At 35.7% G+C, this 26819-nt stretch overlaps 2 protein-coding genes across 3 annotated transcripts in view; one reads left to right on the top strand and one right to left on the bottom strand.

Annotated features, from left to right (window-relative positions):
• The window catches only part of LOC145690007 (uncharacterized), an 865423-nt gene that overhangs the window by 471142 nt on the left and 367462 nt on the right, over positions 1 to 26819 (top strand). The gene's annotated exons all lie outside the window — the stretch shown is intronic.
• LOC145691132 (uncharacterized) lies at positions 1014 to 20350 on the bottom strand. Its single transcript, XM_081766875.1, has 3 exons — positions 20109 to 20350; positions 18585 to 19678; positions 1014 to 1020 (listed from the first exon to the last, which is right to left on the bottom strand). Exons 2-3 carry the CDS (start codon positions 19676 to 19678, stop codon positions 1014 to 1016), a joined length of 1101 nt encoding a protein of 366 aa, XP_081623001.1. The 5' UTR covers positions 20109 to 20350.

Here is a 26819-nt window from a genome sequence, read left to right as displayed (position 1 = left end):
GGTTTTCACTGCATCCTGTGCCTCTTGCACTGTGTTCAAGCGTTTCCTTGAAGATGCTTCTTCATTGGTCCGAAGAGATGGAAATCGCTGGGTGTAATGTCCGGACTGTATGTAGGGTGTTCCAAAACCTCCCAGTTGAAACGTGTGACATGGTCACGGATGAGATGGGCTGAGTGCAGTCGAGCATTGTTGTGAACAACAAGACACCCTCTGTTAGTGCTCCAGGTCTTTTCCGACGTATGGCCTCTCAACCCAACGTCTGGCAGTAGGTCCGAACAGTGATCGAAGGAATTCCACGTGAATTACACCAAGATGGTACCAAAAAACAGTGGCCATTGTTTTCCTTGCACATGTTACTGTTTTAAACTTTTTGGATGGGAGCGATGAAGGATGTTATCACATCATGGAGGAACGTTTCGATTCAAATGTCCATAATGGCACAGGTATCTCATCATCCGTAATGATGCGATACAGAAATGAAGACTCTTCTTGTTGATAAGGGGTCAGGTGGATCAGACTAATACCCATTCGTCTCTTTTTGTCCGTTTCTGTGAGATTCCGTTGTACACAATGTGCACACACTTTGCGGTAGCCAAGGGTGTTGTGAACAATGCTGTGAACGGAACCATACGAAATATTCAGTACCTCAGCAATGTGTGACAGTGTGATTCACCTATCCTCCCTAATCATTCTTCCACGTGACAAATGTTCTGGTCGCTAGCAGACGTCGACAGTCTGCTACTTCGATGCTCATCAGTGATATCAGTCCTCCCATTATCAAACTCCATATACCAACACCACACTCGTTTCCTCGATAACACGTTGTTGCAATATACCTCCACAAGTTCCCGATGGATCTCGGCTGGTTTCTTCCCTTTCACATGCAGAAATCTTATCACACTTCGCACTTCAACATTTGACCATGTTTCCAGTAGTCCTGCCATTTTCGAACTGCGATTATCTGCAACTGCGTCACCGTACTGCTCTCTAGCGGTCACCAGGGATATTACCCATCAATACCTAAAATACACAAAAACAAAGAGTTACTAGCATATAGTGGTTCATTTTTAGGGCTCGTGTTACCTTACTTTTTGATCCTGCCTTGTAGTTTTCCGATTTGACTTCCAGTTAATACTTTGAAAGCGTTCCTACTTTCTTTCATTCTGGCTACATGAACTGCCTACGTGATTCTTGTAGAGATGATGACCTAACAATATTTGGTGAACGGTATAAATTATAAAGTTCCTCGTTATGAAGTTTCTGCCATTTTCCATTTTCATTCCTCTTGGGTCCAAATATTCGTCTCAGAATCTAGTTCTCAAATACTTTCAGTCTACGTTCTTCTCTCAGAGTAAGCGACCATGCATGATTATTGTTGTATATATTTTAAGCTTCAAATTCCTCGACAGAATTCGCGACGACAAAAGATTTTGACCTGAACAATAACACCAATTTCCTGTTTTTAATCGATATTTAATTTCTTTTTGAATATGGTTTTCATCTGTTAATATTGATCCTAGATATTTGAAAGTATCCACTTTATCGAAAGTACTATTTGATATTTTGACGCATCCATAATTTGCAGTATTACGATCCCAACGAACTTCCACGTATATGGTTTTCTCTGCATTTACTTCTAAACCCATGTCCATGCAAGCGTTTAATAAAACCTCTGCATTTCTTTCTATTGTTCTTCTGTCAACCCCCAATAATTTACATCGTCAGCATACACCATAACTTGGTGAAACAATTCAACTCTAGGCCCTGGTTGCTATATTTTATTTACCTTATAGCAGGGCGCAAAATTTCAAAGTTAGACGTACTCGCCAATCCGAAAAAGATGGTCGCCAGTATCTCTACGTACAAATTATGAGAGGTCTCCCCAGGGCCTTTGGTTCGACAAACAAAAATTACATCAGGGCATAAAATTTCAAAACCAGACATTGGATCCAGGATAATCAATTTTGAATTGGCTAATTCATATACATGTTAAATATCAAGGGGGCGCAGTGGCTGAGTGGTAAAGCATTCACCTCCGGTGCTTGGGGTCCCTGGTTCAATCCCAGCTCGCGCCGTATGGACTTTGTGGTGGACAAACACCGTGCTCGTGAGTTTTCTCTCTTTTCCTCCCACTTTCTTCATTTCACCATTTCATTCATTTATCATTATAACCTCTCCTTTAGCCTAATTTAAGACTTCACATTTGAAAACTCTCTCTCTATCTAATGTACTACATTCCTTGTTTTCTCTCACTCTGGAAATTATTTTCGTGCGAAACAAACTGCACAGCCCTGTGAGTTTAGGCAGAAACCATTCCTTCTGAACACTAGTCGCCAATGTCCACCGGTGACCGGAAATTTTGCGCCCTGCTTATAGCGTACTCCAGGACAAAGTTGAATAATAATGGCGACAACACATCTCTTTGTTTCAGGTAGCAGTATTAAAAGTACCATGCAAAATCATTATCAAATTATATTTCCACAACAAGGCAGTTATAGTATGCGACAATCCTTTTGCACATGGGTGTACATTGGAAAGGTAAGGGAAACATTTTGGTGTTCAACATTCCTTTAAGCATATTTTAAATCAATATAAAAGTTTTTTTTTTCAGATGAAGAATTGATAATTTACGTAGGCACATTACCTCGTACAATAGAGTGTTATATAGATGTAACCAATCAATCTGCGTAATTGGTGTACATTATGGAAATGGTAACTATAAATGAACTGAAGTTGTAATTATATTCAATAAACAAATAAATAAATTTGACCGTGACCACATTGTAAAGTGGATTCCATTCTATTAAGAAACCTTGCACGATGGAGAATGTAAATCAAGTCATTTGACTGAGTTTTGGATAACGAACTTATATTTCATATTGTTAATTCACGGACAAACATTCACATTATATAAATTACTTCCATCTAAACTAATGTCGCAAAAATGAACAGAAAATGCAATAAAAAGCTGCAGAAATGTTTGTATCGATTTGAAAAACCTTCCGGCAAAATCTGTTTAAAAAAGAAAACTGCTTTGGGGGAAAGAAATGGACCTTCACGCTCTAATGAGAACAATAACGAAAGGTTACGGCTACCTTGAGGGAACTTTGCTATCTATTGCCATGCTTTGTGGAAGGTAACTTTCAGAAAAAAATAAATAATAATTTGCCTTTAGAAAATCAATAAACATTTAGTGTTTGTTTCATTAGACAATTTCTGAAAATTTGAGCACAATTTCCTTAAAGTGTTTCTTAATATTATCTCAGTACGAATTTGTGCTACTATTCGGTTCAAAATCTCTTGTCGCGAATTCTGTCGAGGAATTTGAAGCTTAAAATATACAAAACGATAATCATGCCTGTTGCCTGTTATTCTGTATGGCTGTGAAATATGGTCACTTACTCTGAGGGAAGAACATAGACTGAAAGTATTTGAGAACAAGATCCTGAGACGAATATTCGGACGCAAGAGGAACGGGAATGGGGAATGGCGGAAACTTCAAAACGAGGAACTACATAATTTATATGGTTTACCCAACATTGTTAGGGTCGTCAAGTCTAGGAGGCTTAGGTGGGCAGGACATATAGCCAGGATGGAAGAAAGTAGGAACGCTTTCAAAGTTTTGACTGGAAGACCAATCGGAAAACGACCATTAGGAAGACCTAGGCGCAGATGGGAGGACAATATTAAGATGGATCTCGCAGAGATAGGAATACAAAGTAGAAACTGGATGCAGTTAGCTAAGGATAGAAGTCAGTGGAGAGCTTTTGTGAAAGCGTCATTGAACCTCCGGGTTCCATAGGCCATAGAGTTAGGTAGGTAGGTAGTTAGTAAGTAGTACAAATTCTACAACGGGGACACGGTAGAGAGCTTATTGCATCTGGTGCGTAGAGTCGGTGGTTCGATCCGCGACCAGGGAAATTAGTGGTAGAGAACATTGTGTCCGTTGGTTTTCTCGACATATTCCCGTTTCCTCCCACTTTTCATTCCACCATTTCTTCCATCATCATTCAATCGCTTTAATGATAGTCTCCCTTAGCCCAACCCAGCGTTTCTAAACCTTTTTGCCTTTGGGCAACACCAAAGTATGATTCAAACTTTCGCGACACCTCTGCATGTGATTTTTTTTTCTTAGATGCAAAAAAAGCAAACCCATAAATACATACATTTTTTAAAAAAATTATGGAACGACCATGGGATACAAATCTCACAAGCAAATTTCGTAAGACTCTTGAATAGAAACATAGTAACATAAAAGAAACTTACGACTCTTAAGCAGGAATATGAGAAAGAAATATTATCATCAGAAATATAAGTCGATTGGCGATAAATTTTTATTTTCTTCTAAAGATAATTTCTTTGTGGAAGATCTTAAAAGACATTAAAAATCTCGCGACACAGCGATTGAGAAACACCGGCCTAACTGGCATAATTCTTTGACGTTAAACTTAAATAAATCAAATACAATTTTGCAATATTATTAACGTTTAACAGGGGGAGAGAAGAGGCCGAAGATGAGGCATATGCCAATCTCGATAATCTTGAACTGAACAAAATATTGGGTGATTGTAAATTTAATGCGTACTTTTCGAGAATATAAAGAAATAATTTTTGTAAACCTAAAAAATAATGCTGCATGACAGCTATGACAATAGCCACTCTGTGTATTAATCCAGAAGTATCAAACCCTATTTGCTACTTGTATTACTAACTAGGGATGAGTCCAAAGTTGAACCTTGAATCTGGGGATCTATATCTTGAAAGAGTTTGTCGAGCAAGTTCCAAAACAAGCTTCAATTCCTTGTCCGGAAGTGATCCCAAGTAGTCTTGTCTAGGATTGTACACCACAATAGATTTTATTGCCCCTTAATTGCTTTTATGACAGTGTACATTTGATGTCAATATGGCCGTGTCGGCCTTGGGAGGTTTTAGGGGGAGGTTGTTTTATTACCCTGTTTGTTAGGTGGTTAGACGGGTTCCTGGAAAAGGTTGAGTGTTAGGAGGGATGGAGTAGTTTCTAGAAAAGAGGTTGAAGGACATGATTTTGATAGGGTTGTTCCTATCAGCTATGCTATGATCAAATTAATTATTCTTTTATTTGTATTTCTTAATAAATTAATTGGAACAATTGTATTGGATCGCGTGCTGAGCAATCTTCTTATTATTTTTCCCAAATCGTATGCTAAAGCATACTCCATAGAACAACCTCTGATTGTGATTATATTAATTAATTCGCTTCATTAGAAGCTCATTCTTATTTGCATTCTCTTAATAAATTAATTGGAGCATCTTATTTTACGGATTGCTTGCTCTGCAAGCTCCTTATTATTTTTCCCAAATCGTATGCTAAAGCATACACGTTGTTAAATTTGATTATATTAATTAATTTGACCATTTGCATAGCAAATTCAGAACAATCTTTGATTGTGATCATATTAAAACGGTGGAGGGAATAAACTTTATTCATGCGGGACTTTTTAATTTGACGGATCGTATCTTTATTTTCTCGAACACTGTGTGAGCATACTAGAAATTTTGTGTATAGAATATGTATACTTCGGTACGATAAGCATTGCTGGTACATATACAGAGCGTGGTTCTTGTACGTCTTTCGCTGGTGAACTTAAGACATGAACTGAACTTTTCGCGCGCTTTTTGGAAGCTGGTTGTGCAAGAGGGAAAGATGGCGTTGTTGGGTAACAGGTGCGTGTTAAAACATGAAGACAAATACAAAGGAAAACCGACGACACGTTTAGTATACATCACAGAGTGCCGACAGAGTAATAAAAACAAGTTTGGCGCCAGGGTAGGTGAATACAAGACATTGTCGGCGAAGAATACAAAGAGGATTGAGGTTGTGGCAGGTAAACATGTTGAATCATGCCTCTATGCTAATTGGTGATAAAAAGAAGTTTTGCGCGGCGAATGATGAACACGTGATTACCTTGTGGCTATGAAAATACTTTAAATACGGGCTATAGCGGAAAATATATATAGAGACACCATGCATCTCTTTGAGAAAGAAGAACGCTACGAGGTTAACACTGAAGCAATATCCGATGCTGAAACAGAAATATACGAATCATCGTCAGATGAAGAATATGATTTTGATGCAATAGATTCACCAGTGCTAACAACAGTTTCACCAACGCCACCGTCATCACCAGCAGTATTATCAAGAACATCACGATTTTGGGGTTTAGATTGTTGTTGTAATAGTCAAAAGGTGGACCGTGAATGTATAAAGAAGGCTATTGAAAAATGGGATTTCAACGATACATTAATATGCGATGGATGTAGAGAAGGATCCCCTCACGATTTTGCGCATGATTGTATGAATGTACACCCAGAGTCATTGGAAACCCGTGCATGGAGTATTATTGCAAGTCCTAGTGTTGAAGAAGATGTGTTTTACTTGTATGCAAACACCCATATTATTGGAATATTAACAAGAGAAAAATTCTATGAAACGTATGTGGAATTATTAAGTGATACAGACTATCTTCCGGAATTACTGGACATTTTCATAAGAAAAGACAAACGGAAAGCGAATATTTCAGATTGAAAAAATGTATTCGAATAGAGTTAGTGTTTCATGTGTGTTATGCAGTGATGAAAACATTAATGTGAACTGTGTATTAAAAACTATAAAAGTATACTTACGTAACACCAATCCAATTGAATGCATGGAATGCAAGTTAAATCTTCCTCATGATTGTACTCATCTTCATAATACTGGAACATTTGCAACGAAGTACTTATCTCTTGATAAAACTCTTAGTGAACTTTTTGAAGTTTTTGAACAAGAACATAGTGAAATCTCATTTATATGGTTTATGCGTAAAATTTGTGATCTTTTAAAAAATACAGAATTTGTTGGACAGATTATTCCGTTTTTCATTTATCACACAAATGAAATTTCACCATGTGTAAATCAATATATTATCGATATTCAAGGTTTTAAAATGTCTGATAATGAATTTATCATTCGTGAGTTTTGTTTAACTGCATGCGATGATACAGTAAATTTCCATTGCTTGGTAAAATCACCAATAGATTATAATTTATTATCATTAGGATGTCAAAAACAAATTGATTGGTTAACTTTAAATTTACATGGTTTGAAATGGAATAGCAAAACTGGATATACTGTATCATGCATACGAAACCTTGTATATCAATTATGTTCAAAGAATTCATCCTTTTATTGTAAAGGTTTAGAGAAATCTCTTTGGATTAAAAGAATATTTGCATTAGATAATGTCATTGATTTAGAAACAAAACATTGTCCACCATTAAGTGAATTATGTGGAAACACATTTAATGATTATTGTAATTTTCATACAAATATTGTAAAGAAATCAGGATGTGCATATCGTAATGCACATCAGTTGAATTATTGGTGGAAATATGAAAGATCAACAGCATTAACTAATGCATTATCAAGATTGTAATGTTTTTCTTAGGAATTGTAAATAAAATGCAGGGATGTAAGTTTAAAAAAAAATTTATTGAAAATTTAAGAAAAAAAAATTGTATATATGATAAAAAAATAAAAAAATTGTAAACATATAATAAGAAAAAAAATAAAAAAATAAAAAAAAATTATTTCTGTTTTCTTTTTTTAAAAAATTTGTTCACATGTTTATAAACGATATCATCATTCTTTTTCAAATTTTTCTTGTTAAACATTTTTAAACACTTTTGAAATGATTGAGTGCGGATAATATGATGCAAAAAGAACAACACAAAATACCCGCACAACACAGAATTATCATGTTGATATTGATGATTATTCGTAAAGTACATTTTAGTATTTTTCGACAAAAAGTTTTTTATTTCTTTGGGAATGTCCATAGCAAGACTGTCAAAGTAGTACCCATGTTTTTTCTTATTGATGTACACTGCGACCCAGTGGGAACCAGCAGAATCAGATGTATCAAGATTAATCACAAGTGCAGCAGGAGGTTCTACCGTTACAGGAAGTCTGTCAATAGGGTAAATTCCAGTAACACTTGCACCAGTCACTTTATCACTTAGTAACACTTTTAACAATTCGTCACTATACATGATGAAGATTATTATTTTTAATTGTAGTAGGTATGTAACTATCACTGTTATTCACATGTAAGACATAGTCATACACTTTTACATATTCACTATACAGTAATGCTTCATGAACACTGCACCTATATTGTCCGAAACGATGCTTATTATGTGCACACCGATGAACGTGAAAACTTAATGCAGTATACTTTGGACAGTTAATTTCTTCTAAATTTGTAACTTCTCTTTGAAGAATTTCTTGAAGAAAACACTTTCTATTTATTCCGTAGGTGTATATTGTTGTAGTATTTGAACAATATGATTGAAGTATTTCTTTAAGATGGGAATATTCTACATCGCCTTCGTGCCAGGTAATGCCATACACATTCTCACCTAGATATTTGTTTGTACTTACGATCGGCTCAGCTAACTTATTTAAAGGAAATGGTGGTTTAAAAATCCAATTTTGGAAAAAGGGAACGTCAGGATTTACAATGGCTAATTCTTTTACAATAAAGTCATCTTCGTTATCATGATACGCCGAGAAGTGTACAACAACCCTCATCCTACTCAACTGAATAAATTAGAAGGTGTTATCAGTATAAATATTTCTATCTTTGTCTACTTGTGCTAAGGAGTCGAATTGCGCGTACACAATGCATGTAACAGGTTCAGTTAAAGTTTCTGAAAATGATACTTTTAAATTTACAGGGGAATCGCGTACCACATCCCACGTGTTGTCGTCTAAAGTTCCTGTTGGAGATAGAATAAAAGCATACAGAGCATATCCGTTTGGATACTCATCAAGAGTAACAGTATGTGAATAATTTTGATAATATATACCAGTACCTGAAATCAAAGTATAGTAACTTAGAAGGTATAAATTGTTATTAAAATCAGGAGTGAGGGGGTTGGGAGGAAATGATTTTGACCCGACTTGTAATTGCAGTTTGTTAACGTTAAAGTTTCGAAATTCAAAGGGATTAAGATGTGATTTCCCATTGAAGGCTGTGTTGGAGATGAAACCAATAACCAGGCCTTTAGGAACATTACCCAGGAAAAGATTATCAATGTTGTAAGACTTTACTTGTGCAGGTATAGTATAAGATCTTGTCTCCACTCTCGTCAGAGGTAACTTGGCCGTTTCCGAACCCATTCGTGTATTTAATTGCATAGCTAAATCTGCAGCTACATCAATACGTCGTACATGAAGAATAACTTCCTCAAGTGCAACTTTATAACTTGTATTTTCAGGAGACATTAAGCAAAAATTATCTTTACTACGATGTAGTTTTACACGTAAACTTACTTTGTTAGGAAGCATACGATCTAAACTTACAATATCAGTATGAAGACGTCCATACATTTCAAAAGATTTACTATTTTTCACCTTATTAGCACGTTTTTGAAAACCAGCATTTGTATTATCTAATTTATTAAAATTTTTTGCAGTATCTTTATGCCACAACCCACATGCTAAATGTGTTTGAGAAGCATCATAAGAATAATTTAATAATGTTTCAATGTATGCACGATAAGGATAAGATCCTGATGAGGAACTAATTAATTTATCATTTAACGAAATATCAATTTGACTAAATAAAGAATGTAAGAAATTATTTACTGGTGCAACAGTATCATCATTAGCTAAAGTTGTACCATCAGCTTTAGTAATTTTACAACGTACATAAAGATATAGATATGCAGGATGAATAAATTCCCCTGTTTCTCCTGGAATAACAAATTCAATAGGTCCTTCTGAGGTTAATGTGGAAATAGGACGATATTCAGCATTTGTAGTTGCTTCAATAGCTGTTTGTGTCATTGGTATAGAAAAGAAATCAAATTCATTGGTACAACATTCAAAACTACTTGAATTTAGGAGCGCCATTATGAAAAGATGTCGTGTATATGTTTACGTTTTGTTGGTGGTCCAAACTTTACAATTGCAGGAGCTTTCCTCTTGCGTGACCGTCTCTTGCCGTTACCAGTTAGCAACTGCCCAACTTTATTAATTGCTTTTGTCTTTAAACTATTACCAGCTTCTTTTACACGCGCACGAACAGATTCTTTAAATGGTCGATTTTCTAATACATCACCCGCAACTTGCATACCGGTTTGTAATGCTTGACGTCCTACAGTTTTTGCACCTTGTTTAAGAAATGGTAAAGCAAAACGAAATAATCCTTTAAAGAAACTACCTATACCATGTCCCCTTTGATATACAGGTCCTGAAAAATATGGTATTCCGCGCCCACGGTGATAAGTAACACGTCTTGCTCTCATCTTTTTTTTTCTATAATTATTATTTAGCAGATGCAGGAGAGCGTTTAAAATGTAGTGTTACGGTCAGTGTCCCAGAACGAAATGGCAAATTTCGCCCTGCATGATCTTTTAATAGTATTTCAATTGTGTTAAAACAAAATTTTGCAAGTGGCATATAATGAATATCTTCAAAGGTAATTGTTTGAACTTTTCCGTATTTAATATCAGAGATTGTTGCTATACGTAATAATGGTGCTTTTGTATCACCTAAAAATTGATATTGTATAATATCTGTATATATAAAAATTTGATGTGGATATCCGATATCTACATATGGTTGTTTGAATCCACGAGATTCTTTAACAAGATCTGATTTTTCAGAAAAACCTAATTGTAAAGCTAATGTAGGCGACAATGTAACTGATTCTACACGTTCATCACATTCAACATGCACAACATTTGAAAAACTAAATTTTATAAAACTTGATATTACGTTTAATTCCTCTAGTAAATGATGAATGGATGGATAATATCCAACAAGAATTTTACTTTTCATAGGTTCTGCATTTTTAAATTTGTACCATATAACATTTTCACCATCGGTAACATTATAACATGTTAATGGAATATGTACTTCACTTAATCCTACATACCAATCGGATTCTGATAAACGAATATTATTTTTTAATTGATTAATAAAATGTGTTGGACTATTTGTAGGATATACATCTGCACTAGCATTTGAAACTAGTGTAATGTAAAAACTGTCATCAATACTTTCAGAAATCATTTTCGTTTAAAGTGAAGTGTTAGGTTTGAAGTTCCAAAACGAAATGGTAATTTTAACCCGTGTTCATCTTTTAAGTTTACTTCTATCGTATCAAAATATTTCTTTTCAACTTTAACATAATGTGGTGCGTGAAACACAAAAGATTTTACATGACCGTGTTGTACATTATATACACTAAGTTTTCGAACTAATGGTCCTATATTTTGTTGTTGTTTTACAATATCAATGCAAACATTAATTGTATTGGGAATATTATAATCTAAATCACATGGAAATTTTCCACGTGCTAATATTAAATCAACATTTCTAACTTTTGTGTATATAACTTTTTTAACATCATACGTATTTTCATTAATAAATCCGAAAATGTGTTGTAATCCTGGTGTAACACCAATCATACATTGATCTTCTAATTTCAAAGAATGTTTAATAACAATTTGATTTTTATTTTTTAAATAGTGTAACATACGAGCATTTTCAGGAATTAATTGTAGAATAGATTCAATTGATGAATAATATCCAGGTGTAATTGGAACATGGTGGCGTTCAACTTTACCATCGATAACACTAGTAATTATAATTTCTTCATTTTCACCAACATTGTAAAAACTCCACGGAATATTAATTTGTGTTAATGCAACACCCCATTCCCCATCACGTAAATCAATAGGTTGTGCCAATTTAACTCGAAATGATGATGTTGTATTATTATCAAAAAGATTGCTACTTGCATTTGAAGGAAGAGTAACGTAAAAGTCGTGTGTAAAGTTCGAATTCATTTTGCAGACTGAATAGAATCTGATCTAATCCACGAATTCATACTTGATGGATATCCTAACCATTTTACATACATCCACCCATTTTTACGTTTCAATACTTTTTCAATAAGATATGTTTTCTTTGAATTTATAATTACTTTTTGTAATTCTTCTGCATAAAATATTCCTTTAATTTCTTCACCGTTCCAATCTTTTAATTTGTAAGTGACAGGATCTGACTTTATACATTTGTCAACAATAAATATTTCTTGTGACCATTTAGGTAAATATCCTTTTTCTAATTTATGTTTATACTTACTAACACGAACATAATCACCCGAACTAAATTTGCAAGTTATATTTTTCTTATTCTTTTTATTTCCGTATAATGTTTCCCACACTTGATTCACATTGGAATCATTTACTTGTGCAGGTGCCATTTTAATACTTGAATGGTATGAATGATTATAATTTTTTACAATTTGATCTAATATATTAATATAACGATAAGTATTCTTTGCAGTAAAATAACGATACAATCTTTCTTTTAATGTACGTATAAAGCGTTCTGCTAACGCACACTTAATTTCGGAATGAACACTATAATGATTAATTTCATATTCTTTAAACAATTGTTTTACATGTCGATTATAAAATTCACCACCTAAATCTGTTTGTACGTTAAACACAGGTAACTTGAAATTTTTAAAAATTTTTGTTATTGCTTTTACCATTTCAGGACCTTTCTTTGTTTTTAACGGAACACAATATGCATAACGTGAAAAAATGTCAATACAACATAATATATATTTATAATTATTATTATACTTTGCAATATTTTGCATATCTGCTAAATCCATTTGTAATGTTTCATTTGGTGCACTAACATAATACTTTTTACGTTCAAAAACTTTACGAGCTGGTGCATGTAATGTATAAGCATCTTGAGAAGCTAACCATTTTTTAATTTTCTTTTTAGATAACTTTGTTTTGCGTTGTAATGTTTGTATACTTGATAAAGAATCAGGATTTGAATAATCATAATATATTTTGGATAATTTTGTCATTTTACATACTATATTCTTTCCAATGTTTAAATAAATTAGCTACTACTGCAGGACTAGGAGATTTTCTTACTTTACGAATACGTTGTCGTCTACTACTACTACTACTACTACTACTTTTCACTTTTGATGCTGGCGTGCTAATAGGTGTACCAATAAATTCTTTAGGAACATTAAGATCTTCTAATAAATTTTTAAATTCATGAATACCTATAGGATTTCTTGAATATTTTCTTGTACGAACAACATCATTTACTAAATCTATATTTGAACCTGGTATTGTTTTTTCATGAATACGTACTGTACCAGACTTATCCCACTGAATTTTATTACAACTTGTCAACTGTTTTAATAATAGATCTGTTTTCCTACGAAGTGTTTTCGGTACTGATTGTAAAATGTCTGATACAAATGGTAAAATAGAAGTATTGCTATCTTGTTTGGAAGTTGTTGATGATGATGATTTTTCTTCTTCTTGAATGATAGGTAAAGTAATAGGTTTATGTGAAGAAGATGTATACTGTAAATAACGATGCAAAGCTTGTTGATATAATTTCCACTTTTGTTGTACACTAAGATCACGACGTTTTAAGATGTTATTCATTTCTTCATCTAAACGTGACTGATGTGAATCTATGGATTTAAGATTCGATTGAATTTCATGTACAGCATTTTCAGGAACTAAAATCATTTTACGTAATTCTGACATACTTAACGACTAAAAATACTGCTTCCCACTGCTGCAAGAAGTGGTCCCAAGATTAACGGTAAAAGAGCACCACCTTTCTGTAGTAACAACTTTTTCTTTTTATTCAATGCAGTACGTTGCTGAGATAGAGCACGTAAGATCTTTTTATGTCTACGTAAACGTTGCTTCTGACGAGAATTTAAAGGGATGTTTCCTTTTATTGTGTTCTTAGCTACTTGAGATATTGTTCTTATTAAATCCCCTGAAGCATTTTGTAAAATTTGTTTTCGTTTCGTATTTTTGCATTTGCACAGCGCACGGAGCGTGCTGTAGTGTTGTTTCACCTTCAACATCTTGATGCAGACTAAACAAAAATTTCTGTATGCATGTCTTTTACGTTAGCGTACACATACATGATTTCATTCGGAAAAATATTTGTACGTATTCGCAATGCATCGTTTGTTTTTTGTGTCAAGTCAAATAATAAATAAGTGTGAGGTTCTCGTGTTACTTCTTCGAACACACTCACGACTTCTTTACTATACCGAGGCATAATTTGCCTTGCTAAATATTGTATTTGTAATTTATCACGTGGATTTTTAAATACTATAATATAATGTGCATTTAAACTAATATCACGTGCATGTTTTCCTTTTGGAAATAAATTTTGAATAATAAATATTACAGTTAACTTTTTGTGATGTGCATACTTTGTAAATAAATTAGCAACATCACCATTAGTTTCTGACATTAAATCATCAAGTATTAATAATGAATTTTCTTTGATTTCAAAATTATTCATGTCAGGTATTCCCTCTACAAAACGTATTTTTGCATTTGCATCTAATTTTGGTATTACTGCACCATAACACCAAACAATATCATTAAACTTTATACTAAACATTTGATCATGTTCATTAAGTAAACGATTTACAAAACAAGTTTTACCAGCCCTTGAAGGACCAGCGATTAAAATAGTAGAGGGATGTTGAAACTTTAACATCTTGTAATCAAATGAATGCATACAATAGAGACTCTGCTTTATATACACACTCACACTCACACATTGAATTTTAATATTTTCACAATCATTGATTGTTCGGAGTATACATAGTAATGAAATGGATAAAAAAATCACTGGGATATAAGATTAAAGCTGAAGTGACTAGTTTATACATTATTTGCACAGCAAACGAAAATATAAAAAGAATAAAATAAATTAAGAATAAATTAAATAAATTAGGAATAAATTAAGAATAAATTAAATAAATTAGGAATAAATTAAAAATAAATATTATTACAATCGATGGTGGTTCGGGGTTTCATTACATGAAAGAGACATTCATACAAGTCACATTCACTCATTCGTGGGCCTATAACCGTAAGGTACACTTGCACGTTTTCGTATTGGTTCATCGTCGGTTATGTCAGGTTCGTCAATCCGTTTTCGTTTTTTGTTGACCTCACGGTGTGTCTTTGTCTCTCTACAGCTAAAGATACGGAACCCCGGTCTACGAACGATGCTATTTGGGTTTTCTATTACTGTGGACTCTAATTGTCCAGACACTAATTTATAGAAACTCTCAAAGTTAATTTTCTGAGAGGTCCTATCATTTAGTGTTATCCCCCTAATTTTGTATATATGCCGAACATCCCCTTGGGCATTTGTTAGCCGCATAGCATAATTTTTACAGCCAAGACCAATAAAGGTTGTAAACTCCCAACCTTCAGGAATTTCATTCGTTAGATCACCCAAATAGTTTCCGAGCGGTAACAAGGGTTCCTCATCTTTTTTCTGTAAGTACATGATACTGTCAGTGTCACAGTAGATTACTCTGTCAGGTCCTACAGTCGTCAGTAGTTCGTAAAGTCTAAGTCTAGCCCACGAAGTAATAAATGCGGCTAGTATCACATTGGAAAACTCCAACGGAACGTTTTCATTTTCAATGTCTCTGTACGTGAGAATGAGATGGTCATCATCAATTGGCACCACACTTTGAATTTCATACCTTGCCGTAGTTAAATACCTAAGAAAGGTAACCTCATCACTAACGATTATACTCTGCGACATGTCTGTGCGTTGCCCCCACTTACCATACAATGAATTGAGGTATAGCTTTGCACATTGCCTCAATCCCGGGTTCATCCTTATATTGTCATAATTTAGTCGTATGCCTTCATGGGCATAATATTCATCGATATATTTTTGTTTGTCTTCTTCAGTGGTACAGTAAGCAGGAAAACCAGAGGCTTCCTGCTTCATCTGAAGGAAGGAATTCACGTAGGTCCCGAACAGCCCTCCTGAATTCCCCTCTTCAGGATCTAAAAGTTCAAATTCCCATATCTCATGTATATCGATTATTTTGTAACCTTTTTTAAGAGCAAGGTGTAACTCTGGTGTACAAAATGTTCCTGTGAGAGCACACTCAGCATCGCTATGGGTACATTCGTTAGTGTTTTCTTCTTCCATGCATGTGCGGCAAAGGCCGAAAAGTAATCGACCTCCCGCAACGTATGGTAAGATCGGAAAGTAGAGGTCCTTTGGAGGGACGATTGTGCATTTGACTACACCGTGAATACTTTCCACATCTGGAAAGTCCGGTCCCGTGTGAATCTTAGGTGATTTAACCGGCATAGGTTTACGTGCCATCACCCAAGGGTATAACGATGTTACATCGGCGTAGGAAATTCGCTCATCACTCGCACAATTGACGTAGGAACGAAAGACCTCCGTGCGACCACCGTTGTAACAGTTCTTAGGAATAAGAAAATCAGGTAGATTAGTACAACGTTCTTGAACAAACTTTTGCACTTTCTTATCCGTCTTTACCTTATTGTCCCAAGAACATTCCCATATTTCGTATAGGTTTACACCTATACTTTTCAGGTACCTACGGCGGCGCATGGTTTGCTCATATCGTTTCTCCATCGTATTGTACGAGTCCTGGGCATCGTGCAAAACCGCGTCACGGTTAAAGGGGAAGCAAAGGCGGCAGGCATGGAAATAACACCCGTAAAAGTCGAAGGCAGCGTTGAGTCCTTCGTGCCATCCATCGACCTTGTACCTACCAATATACTTTTCCCCACCTCTCCTAGCATGCTGGATTTCTATCCCTAATTGGTCTTCCATATACATAAGCCATTGCATAGCTTTTGTACTATACTTGGTCTTATGATGAAATCCCAACGCGGGAATGATAGGAATAGTATTCTCCGGTAAGTGCAAGGTACGATATGTCCGCATCGCAAGACTTGCAATGGTAGATGATGTTATGAAACATTGCAAACCCTCCGTTTTCTCTTCGATGATAGCGCTAAACTTAATGACCGCTTCTGTTAGAATTCTAACATCATTCTCACAATAAGCCAGCATATCCCTCTGCAGGTTAAACTCCTCGCCACTTTCCGCACGTTCTTGGTGCCAGGCTTCCAGTTGTTTTCTTTCTTCTGTGCTTCGCCCTTCAGGGTCATAGTACTCAATCGGAGGGTAGGGACCAACATAATTTTGATTTTCTTCAGTATTGAATAAATATGGGAAATCTCCCTTCTTTAAATTTTGACTAAGGCCTAACGTTTTTGGTAATTTGGATAATTTGACACCAATATAAAGGAAAGAGTCGCGGAAAAAGATACGGTTACCTATGCTGATATTAAAAATCTTTTGACCCTGAATAAGGACACTGGGTACAATATGCTGGTCTTCTATTAGAGTTCTAAGACAGAAGAGACCATCGTAGCGACTACCATTATGCGCGATTGCCACGATTTTCTGAAAGACAGGACGCTCTACTAACACATGGTTAATAAAAGCCGTCATTGTCTTAAAAGAAAACGAACGATTTCCAACATTGTCACCGCACGTTTTACAGGGCTCATCGATACCTTTTCTTATACAGGCGTGACAAACATGACGACAGCACACCAGTACAACTTCGTGTTCCCTTTCACCGCGCTCATTCGGTGCCTTCAACATCGTCTCTACATCATAGGTAATGTACATAAACCTTTTCGTATGAACAGGTCGCTGTCTCTGAACAAAACATGTATGGTTTGTATCAACATATGCGCGGCACGTTGAACAAAAATGTTCACCACACATGTGATCAGATTTTCGACTTCTCTTATCAAAGATGACGCCACAATTGATGCAGAGCTTTACATTATCACATACAGACCTAGCCGCTTTATTAGGTGTCAGATGATTATTAAAGCATTCACCTTCAGCAAACTCTCTATTGCATGCATTGCATTTAATTTTGTTTGCAGTATAGTCCCGTTCGTGAGTATGTTCGCAATAAGTACAACGAGTTTTAAACTTGTGTGCACGTGACCTTTCATCATAAGCTTCCAAACAATAATAACAATACTTTCGTGCCTTGAGGAAAGTTCTAATGTTACGAATAGGTTCGAAATGACCAATAGTGTTACCTCTTCGATAAAGGATAAAAATCTTATTTTCTGCCGGTTCTCCCGGGTAACGTACTATATATTCCCGGTTATTCTTTTCATGCTCCTCATAAACTACGATTTGATATTCCCCTTTCAAATATGTTTGAAAGAGGTCCAGATCGGAAAAGTCACAACCTTGCTTACTTTCAACGTTAACACCTGCCATCTCGCAGAGAACTTCTGCTTTAAGAAGCCATGTATCATAGTCTTTTGTTCTTAAATTACACAAACTCTGCCTGCTTGATGTATGCTTGGTTATCCAGTATACAATAGCCATAGGGAGGCAGTAAATATTTCTATTTTCAATACGAATTAATCGTTTTTCTAAGTAATCTTGATATTTTGCATATTTGTCAACGGCACTCGTTGCATTTCTTCCCTGGCCGTGCATACTCTCAGCGATATGAAATCGAAACAATAGTTCTTGCCCCAAAAGGAACACTTCATTCGAATTTAATACACGTTCGATTGAAGTGAGGACTGTCCTAGCAGAGAAATTGCCCTTTCTTCTAAACGGAACGTACACTGGTTTGTTGTTGGTACTATTACTACTCTCTATGTATAAGCCAATGTAGTCCGAGGGGCGTGCATTGGAGATCACATGTTCCAACGCAAAATTAACTAAGCTTTCGATATAAGCCTCTGGGTTATTAATGTTCCTTTCATCACCCACAGGTCTGACGGCAATTTCATGTCCCGTAAGATGGAACTTACGAAACCTTTGTCTGCTTTCTCTTATAACTTCGAAATTACTATTTCTTTGATTATCCCCGCCATTATTATTATTATCACTACCACTACCACCTGTACTACCACTATTAGGACTACTAATAGTACCAGTTGTACTATTGTTGTTGTTTATGTTGCCATGTCCAACCATTGGTGGAACATTGGCATATGACGGGTTAGGCTGAGGAGTAAAAATCATTTGGTCCCCATAGTCATGATTATCCTGTACACAGTATTCAGGCGGATTGTATACAGGATTTTCTCCCTGGACTTGTTGCGTGGGTATAACCACAGCATTGTCCTCGTTTTGAACCAAACTCCTCATTTCTTCAGCTGGTATTTCATCGGAATTTTGAGTGCCAATCCCATTTACTTCATCCAAGAAAGCTAAATCTTCATTTGTTAATTGATATAGATTATTAGGACTCAAGTTATGATTTTCTTGAGGGGGCATGACTATGGCATTATTTGTGGATGGGATTAAGCACGGTTCCGAAACAAAGCGCGTGCCAAAATCAAAAAAGTCCGATAACTCTGTATCTTTTATCCTATCCACCTGACCTTCCCCACATGATAATAAATAAAAGAGTTTTGACTGCGCCGATTCGTAAGTATCACATGTACGGAAAAATCCATACAAAAATAAGTCTATTATATCAGCACTGCTTACGCAGTGCTGGAGAAGTAATGTATCATTACCTTCGAAGGCACGAAGGGCGCGTAGGAGTGCATCGCATCTCCCCGAGCCCCGATATCCCAGCCTGTTCAATTCCATGATGGCTTTCCAGGTACTGAAGACCCTCGGGTACTCGTTGAAACCGCGCACCAATTCCTGGAGATAAATTTCATCAACCATATTCAATTCTTCGGATGGGCAGAAGAAATCCATCTGAAAGAAATAAGACAAAGAAAAAACTATTTTGAGTTATCAAGTTGACGTTAATATATCACTTGAATATAAAAGAGAGAGAGAGCACATTCAATTACTTTCAACCTATAGTTATATTTTAATGATATGTAAATAAAAAAAAGCATTCACTTATTTTCAATCTATAGTCAAATAATGATATGTAAATAAAAAGCATTCACTTATTTTCAATCTATAGTCAAATAATGATATGTAAATAGAAAACAATTTGTTCAATTTATGAAAAAAAAAATCAGTAAAATATATTCACTTATATTCAGATGTAATCTATTCTTTTAAAATATCCAGACACAATAAGTCTCTCTCTGTTCATTAATATTGGTTAAATACAGCTCAAATATGTATAATTTCTTTCTTTTTTTTTAAAAACAATAAGTGAAGAAATACACACCTTTCAAGCCTTAGTTGTTCGTTCACAACACCAGAAAAAGAAGAAAAAATGTCGACTCTGTGTCGCTGTAAGGCTAAACAAAAATGTTTGGGTGTTCTATTTGTGCTGCTACCACCACTCAAGGTTCGGCAAAGCTTCAATGTCTGGAATACAATAGGCTTGAATCAATTTCTTTATACTTTATTTAATAGTATTAAAACTATATAGTTAATTAATTAAGATGTGCTAAAGCTTGTCCTTGATCTTACACGTACGCTGCCGTGAAAGGAAATGATACCCCCACACACCAAATGCATGTTATATCGTGTCCTATCATGTATTGCACAACCACTACTACTAGTGACACCTATCGGCAAAAGTCATAATTAAAGATTAGTTGTGCGTTGAAAGTCCCGCAGTGCTGACGCGTGTGCGACAAAGTTCCGTATATTTCTCAGGTGAGTATAGTATATATGTTTTCAATGTGTAATAAACCACAGCACATATTCACTTCATTCAAATACATATGCTTGTATATTCTGTTGGTCTTAATATTCTATCAAAGTATTGAAAATCAAGCAAGTATAAGTAAAACTTGGGTTAAATAAGGAATATAAACCCAAGTCTTTAAGTGACAGAGCAAATATTTACTTAAGTGGTGCGGTACCACATCATTTCTGGGGTATGAAGTCCCAGTCTTTCAGTGAGGGATCACTACCTCATCATTTCAGGGGGATAACCCCCTCTACTAGTACTGCTGCATACATTTACATTGAAATCCTAGTGCCTCACTGCGAAATCCATGTATAAAACAAGTAACGTTCAGTAATGGGTGACATTACTCTTAAGGATGGGTATACCCCTTTTTCTCTACGAAAAAAAAGACTGCATTCAGTAATTGAAAAGTTGTGAGGGGGAATTCACTCCGGGTATAGCTCCCCTCTTCCTCCACGCAAAAGAGCGCGTTCACACTGCATTGGATTCTCTTTCTGCATCCCTAACAAAATATTTCGTATTTCATTTCATTTTTACAAAGCCAATATTTATTTTTTCTCACTCATTACCTTGCTTAATATAGAGTTAGTATGTACAAAAACCATGTGACTACCATATGATTAAGATTCTGAATACTGCAACACATGTTTAAAATACGCAAGTTCATATTCCCAACACTTATTCAGAAATAAAGAACCTTAAATTTCTCTCACTTAATTACATTCGTTTATTCGTCATGTCTTGGAAAAGATCCATTTGAGTATTCACTACGTTTCGTGATAGTCAAGCTATTCTAACACGAATTCAAAGGGAGAAGTCCACTGCTATGATCCAAAATGAATCAATGAACCTAGTTCTTTTCTTTGGAGTCTAACTGTGGGAAAGAAAAGTCTACACATTTACGTAAAATTGCAATATTCGCATGTATCTTGGAAAATTGCATCCACTACAATTGAGAACTCTTTATATAAGTACATTTTTCAGTATGAAAACACATTAAAACACTTTTTCGCGGATCTAAACACTTTTTGTTCACTTCTGAACACTTTGTGAATACATCTGTACACTTAATACTGACTGATTTTCTAAATATTAGGGATACAAGCAAACAAATGTCTATCTTTTCTGTTGAACTTAATTATTTTACACTAAACAATATATTTTGAACATTATCTGTAGTAAATATTGAATATGTATCTGTTCTAAAAGTGTTCTTTATGTGTAAATTGCTTATTTTCCGAATAGACATCCCAATATGAATACAGATTCATGACAAATCATTCAGACACAATGTATTTATATAAAATCTACCATCAAAAATATTGGACAGTACGCAATTCAGTTTAATCACAATTTCAGTTATAAAGATTCAAAGAAATTGCACACTTGATTTTTTGCCGTAAAGTCCATCAGTGGCGGTTCTTAAGGGATGTCACCACGCATTTCTAAAACTATAAAGTATCTCATTGACGGATCTTAAGGGACATCACCACGCATTTCTAAAACTATAAGTCCATCTGTCATTGGCGGTTCTTAAGGGACGTCACCATGCATTTCTAAAACTATAAAGTATCTCATTGACGGATCTTAAGGGATGTCACTACGCATTTTTCTCTAAAAAGATTAACACTGCCAAGATATTTTTTTGTGTCCCCGCATATTCTTAACTATAATAATAATGCTAGTTCCATTCTTCACTCTTTCCTGTGGTCAACTTGTCCAAAAAACGCAACCGAAACGGAATCAAAACTCAAACATAGTATTCAAACAATTTAAAAAAAAAAAAAACAAATATTTCGTTCCTTCGTGGTGACCGTTCAGGAAGCTAGCTTTTCCCTGTTGGGTGTTATGCCCCGCATGTATGGATCCCCACTGTTTGGCAAACACGAAAAGCAATATAAGTCAAACGCGGTTCCCTCAGGTTTGGGGGGCTATGCACCCATGTATGCTTCCCCCTCGGTTTTCGATAAACACATAAGGCGTTATAAGTCACACGCGGATCCCTAAGGTTTGGGGGTTATGCACCCATGCACGGCTCCCCTCCCGATTTTCGGTAAGCACGGAATGCGTTATAAGGCAGCCGCGATTCCCCTGTTTGGGGGACTATCCCTCATGCACAGCTCCCCCGATTTTGGCTCGATATGCTCCCCACAAGTTAAAACATATTGGCAAACTCAGTTCGTTTCTACACTGTGTTAATTATTTTCATAAGAAAAAACAATATGTGTTAATTTTCTAGGGGAGTCCCACCATTCGATACTTATGCAAATATATCTAATCAATTATAATGATATAAAACTTACTTGAATATAATATCTTCTTCTTTGAACAAACACAGAAAAAAAATCCAGAAAAAACACTTTAAAGAAGCAAGGCAGAAGCAAGGTAGAAAACTTCACGAGCAAAATTGTTAATACAGGAAATGTGTACTCCATTTATATAATATATTTTTTATTTATTCATTAACATAAGGGGAATGGAATAGGGGGAGAAAAAAAATAAAGTAAATGAATTTGCCTTGTAATACAGCATTGCCTCAGTCTGCAAAGAAGCAGAAAAGAATTCCTTTGTCGGTCTCTTGCCGAATCGAAGCAAATATTTCTTTTCTATAGAGGTAATACCATGGAATTTTCACACAATGCCTAAAGTTTGAAAAACATCGCCAGCATGTCTCAATTCATACCTTAAAGACGCCAAATTGTCGTATTTTTCACAGCAAATAGTTGTTTACCAAGCAATAAAATTCGTTAGTTGGGTTCAGCCGACAATGTTCCTAAATTTTAAAATTCCGGCTTTATTCAGTAAGCTATATAGCTATCATTTCAACAACTGTTTCAATAACTTGTATTTTGCCGAAAAGAACAGCATAATTATTGTATGTGGGAATACACAAAACCATTCTACAGGTTCTTTTTTGTGTGTGTGTTGTTTTGCAAAATCAAAATGAAGGACAACCATTTATTCATCAGGTTATTGGCAATGAGTACAAGGACAGCCTGGCAATACCTTGTTTGTTTGTCTGAATGGGCGGGGAAGAGGTTTTTGTCCGCAAACCATCCACCAGAACTGGTTTGAAAAACACCCTTTGTGAGGAAAAATGTGTCAGTTATCGCCGTTGGGGGGAGAGAAGGTATAAGCATGTTCACACAGGATGCAGCCAAAGAGTGGCAGTGAGGGGTGGGGAAAAAATGTGTGTCACTTGTCGCAGGGTAAAAACCTGATCACACAGAATGCGGTCAAGAGATGCGGGGAAGGGTGGGGAGCGGGTAGAAACTTGTTCACACAAGACATTGATGATGGAAAGAGAGGCGGGGAAAGGGTTGGTTCTCCCGTTCAAACTAGAGGGAGTGATTGGCCCCCATGGTTAAACATTGCAGGCGGAGCAAACTGGTTTTTCCTGGCCAATCATATCACAAGGTTGTTTGCATAGGGTGTGAGAAACTGAACTTCAATCTTCACCCTCAGTATTACAATGACGCTTGGAGAGAACACAGAACCTTGCGTATCTGCGAATTTCGTACTGAGCAACGCTGAAAAATAGCAGAGTTAAGTCTGTCATTTAAGAGCCAAGCAAGCTAAACGAAAGAAGTGCAGTTCGCAACAAGAAAAAATAAATGAAAATAAATAAATATTTCTTCCTATCCTTCCTTTTTCCCGCCCATCTTAATACTTTACGCCGTAAAACAACGCACCATTAAAAATCATTGCTAAACATTGGAGCTTAAAGGGTGTAATCATATTCATTATTCATAATTTTCTAGTTCAAATAAGACTGTTCAATTAGTTACGAGCTTTACAAGTCAGATCATAATTAAATTAATGGGGAAAAAACCTTGTGGGAGCTAAGGAACGCGTTTTAAGCCATATACTGAAGTTCTAATTATCTAAATCATAGTTTTAATTCTAATTTAATTATAATTTCGATTCAATAAACGTATTAAATCATGTTTAAAGCTAGGAACAGCATTCAAAGCCGTATCCTCAATCAAAAACCGTGTTGGATCGCGTTTGAAGCTAGGGATTGCGTTCAATAACGTATACCGTTGCTCTAATTATCTAAATCGTAGTTTTAATTCTAATTTGATTATAATTTCGATTCAAGAAACGTATTAAATCATGTTTAAAGCTAGGAACAGCGTTCAAAGCCGTATCCTCAATCAAAAATCGTGTTGGATCGCATTCAAAGCCGTATACCAATGCTCTAATTATCTAAATCATGGTTTTAATTCTAATTTGATTATAATTTCGATTCAAGAATCGTATAGGAGCATGTTTCAACAAGAAAGGAGGTCATTCCACTTTTCCAAACAACCTCTATTGCACAAGTAATAAAACCACTTCCCCCAGAAACTTCCCCCAAGCCCGGGGCCGGTCTCCCCAAGGCCGACACGGCCATATTGACATCAAATGTACACTGTCATAAAAGCAATTAAGGGGCAATAAAATCTATTGTGGTGTACAATCCTAGACAAGACTACTATCCCACCCCTTCAGGGTTGGAAATACATAGAACAACTTGACCTATACAGGGTGAATGGTAACTATGTGGACAAACTTGGACGGATGATAGTACATGTAAAAAGAAGCAAAAACGTTCTAGTGAACATGGGGGAAATTCCGTCCCGTTTAGGAGTGACAGCGTGTCGAAAGCGTGGGAACATTCACTTCAGAGGCCAACAGGTTAAAAACAATACATCATAGAGAGTGCGGTTAAAAATGTCACTTAGAAAGTCATACCTACTCTATTGACAAATGCATGTTTGAAAATTCAGCTATGCGTGCAGAGGTATTCCCGGATATACTGTAAAGGGAAGAAGTGTCACATGTTGTTAATCCCGTGCGCACACGTAGCTGCGTTTTCAAACATGCATTTTTCAATAGAGTAGGTATGACTAAGTGACGTTTTTAACCGCACTCTACGATGTATTGTTTTTAACCTGTTGGCCTCTGAAGTTCATGTTCCCACGCTTTCGACACTCTGTCACTCCTAAACGGCACGTAATTTCCCCCATGTTCACTAGGACTTTTTTCTTCTTTTTAGATGTACTATCACCCGTCCAAGTTTGTCCACGTAGTTACCGTTCACCCTATCATTTCCTATATATCAAGTACTCCTCATGACTATAATATGCACTACCCAATTATATCCTATCTCAAGGTAATAAAACAAAAAAAAAATGCTTATTTCACTATAAATACCCTATATTAGTGAACCTCACTATCACGCCGTAGAGCAATCGTGAGGCAGTGTAAGGTACATGGCCCTCACACCTTAAAAAGGAAAGGCCAAGTCCTAGCAACACCATCTTGCCAAGACCGTGACGTGAGAGTTGCATGATTCTCACACATAGCCAAAAACGAAAGCCAAGCTCCGGTAAACAACATCCAACCGGAACATTCTCCCTTCTCATAACTCGGGCCTTGTCGTGACTAGAGGGCTTAAACTCTGAAGGTGGCCAATCGGGAAGCTACAAAGAAAGAGCTATTCGGATCGAGTAAATGAGCTCAAATTACAACTACGACTAGTTTACACCTAATTACTAGCTCAAAATCTGTTGATCGTTTTTGTCCGTGTGACCTATTAAACAACTCGTCTAGATGAGCAGTTGACGAATATATAATGAACGTACTGATCTGACAACGTAGGTGAAATCGAGGAATATATAGAAATTGAAATACGTACACCGAATGTGTCACATCTAGCCATAACAATGAGTCACATTAGTTGTGATACCAAATGACTTGCTGTTGACTGAATATTACGGATAAGCTTTTTTTTTTTCAATTTTATAGGACCACTAACATAGGGTATTTATAGAAAAATAATCATGTTTTTTTTTTGTTTAATTACCTTGATATGAGATATAATTGGGTAGTGCATATTAAATTCTTAATCTACTAGTCATGCGGAGCACTTTGATATATAGAACATATAGGGCAAATTGTTCTATATATTTAAAACCTTGGAGGGGTGGGGGTCACTTCCGGACAAAGAATTGAAACTTGTTTTGGAACTTACTCGACAAACTCAGTTGGGAAATATATAGGTTGTCCCCAGATTGAAGGTTTAAATTTGGACTCGTGGGGTTCAAATTTGCGCCTGCGGGATGGGGTTCAAATTTGCCCCAGCGGATTTCTACGTTATATGTATTGAAGTTAAATTAGTACTTTATACTAAACTAATGGCAGAAACCATTGAAGTAGTTTTGCTTGACATTTATCGTAAATGGTTACATA

The sequence above is a fragment of the Thermobia domestica genome, chromosome 7, assembly GCF_964235325.1.
Source record: "Thermobia domestica chromosome 7, izTheDome1.hap1.1, whole genome shotgun sequence".
In the NCBI taxonomy this organism is placed as follows: Eukaryota; Metazoa; Arthropoda; class Insecta; order Zygentoma; family Lepismatidae; genus Thermobia; species Thermobia domestica.
Note: the sequence above shows the minus strand (reverse complement) of the source record. Positions and strands in the feature narration are given on the sequence as shown.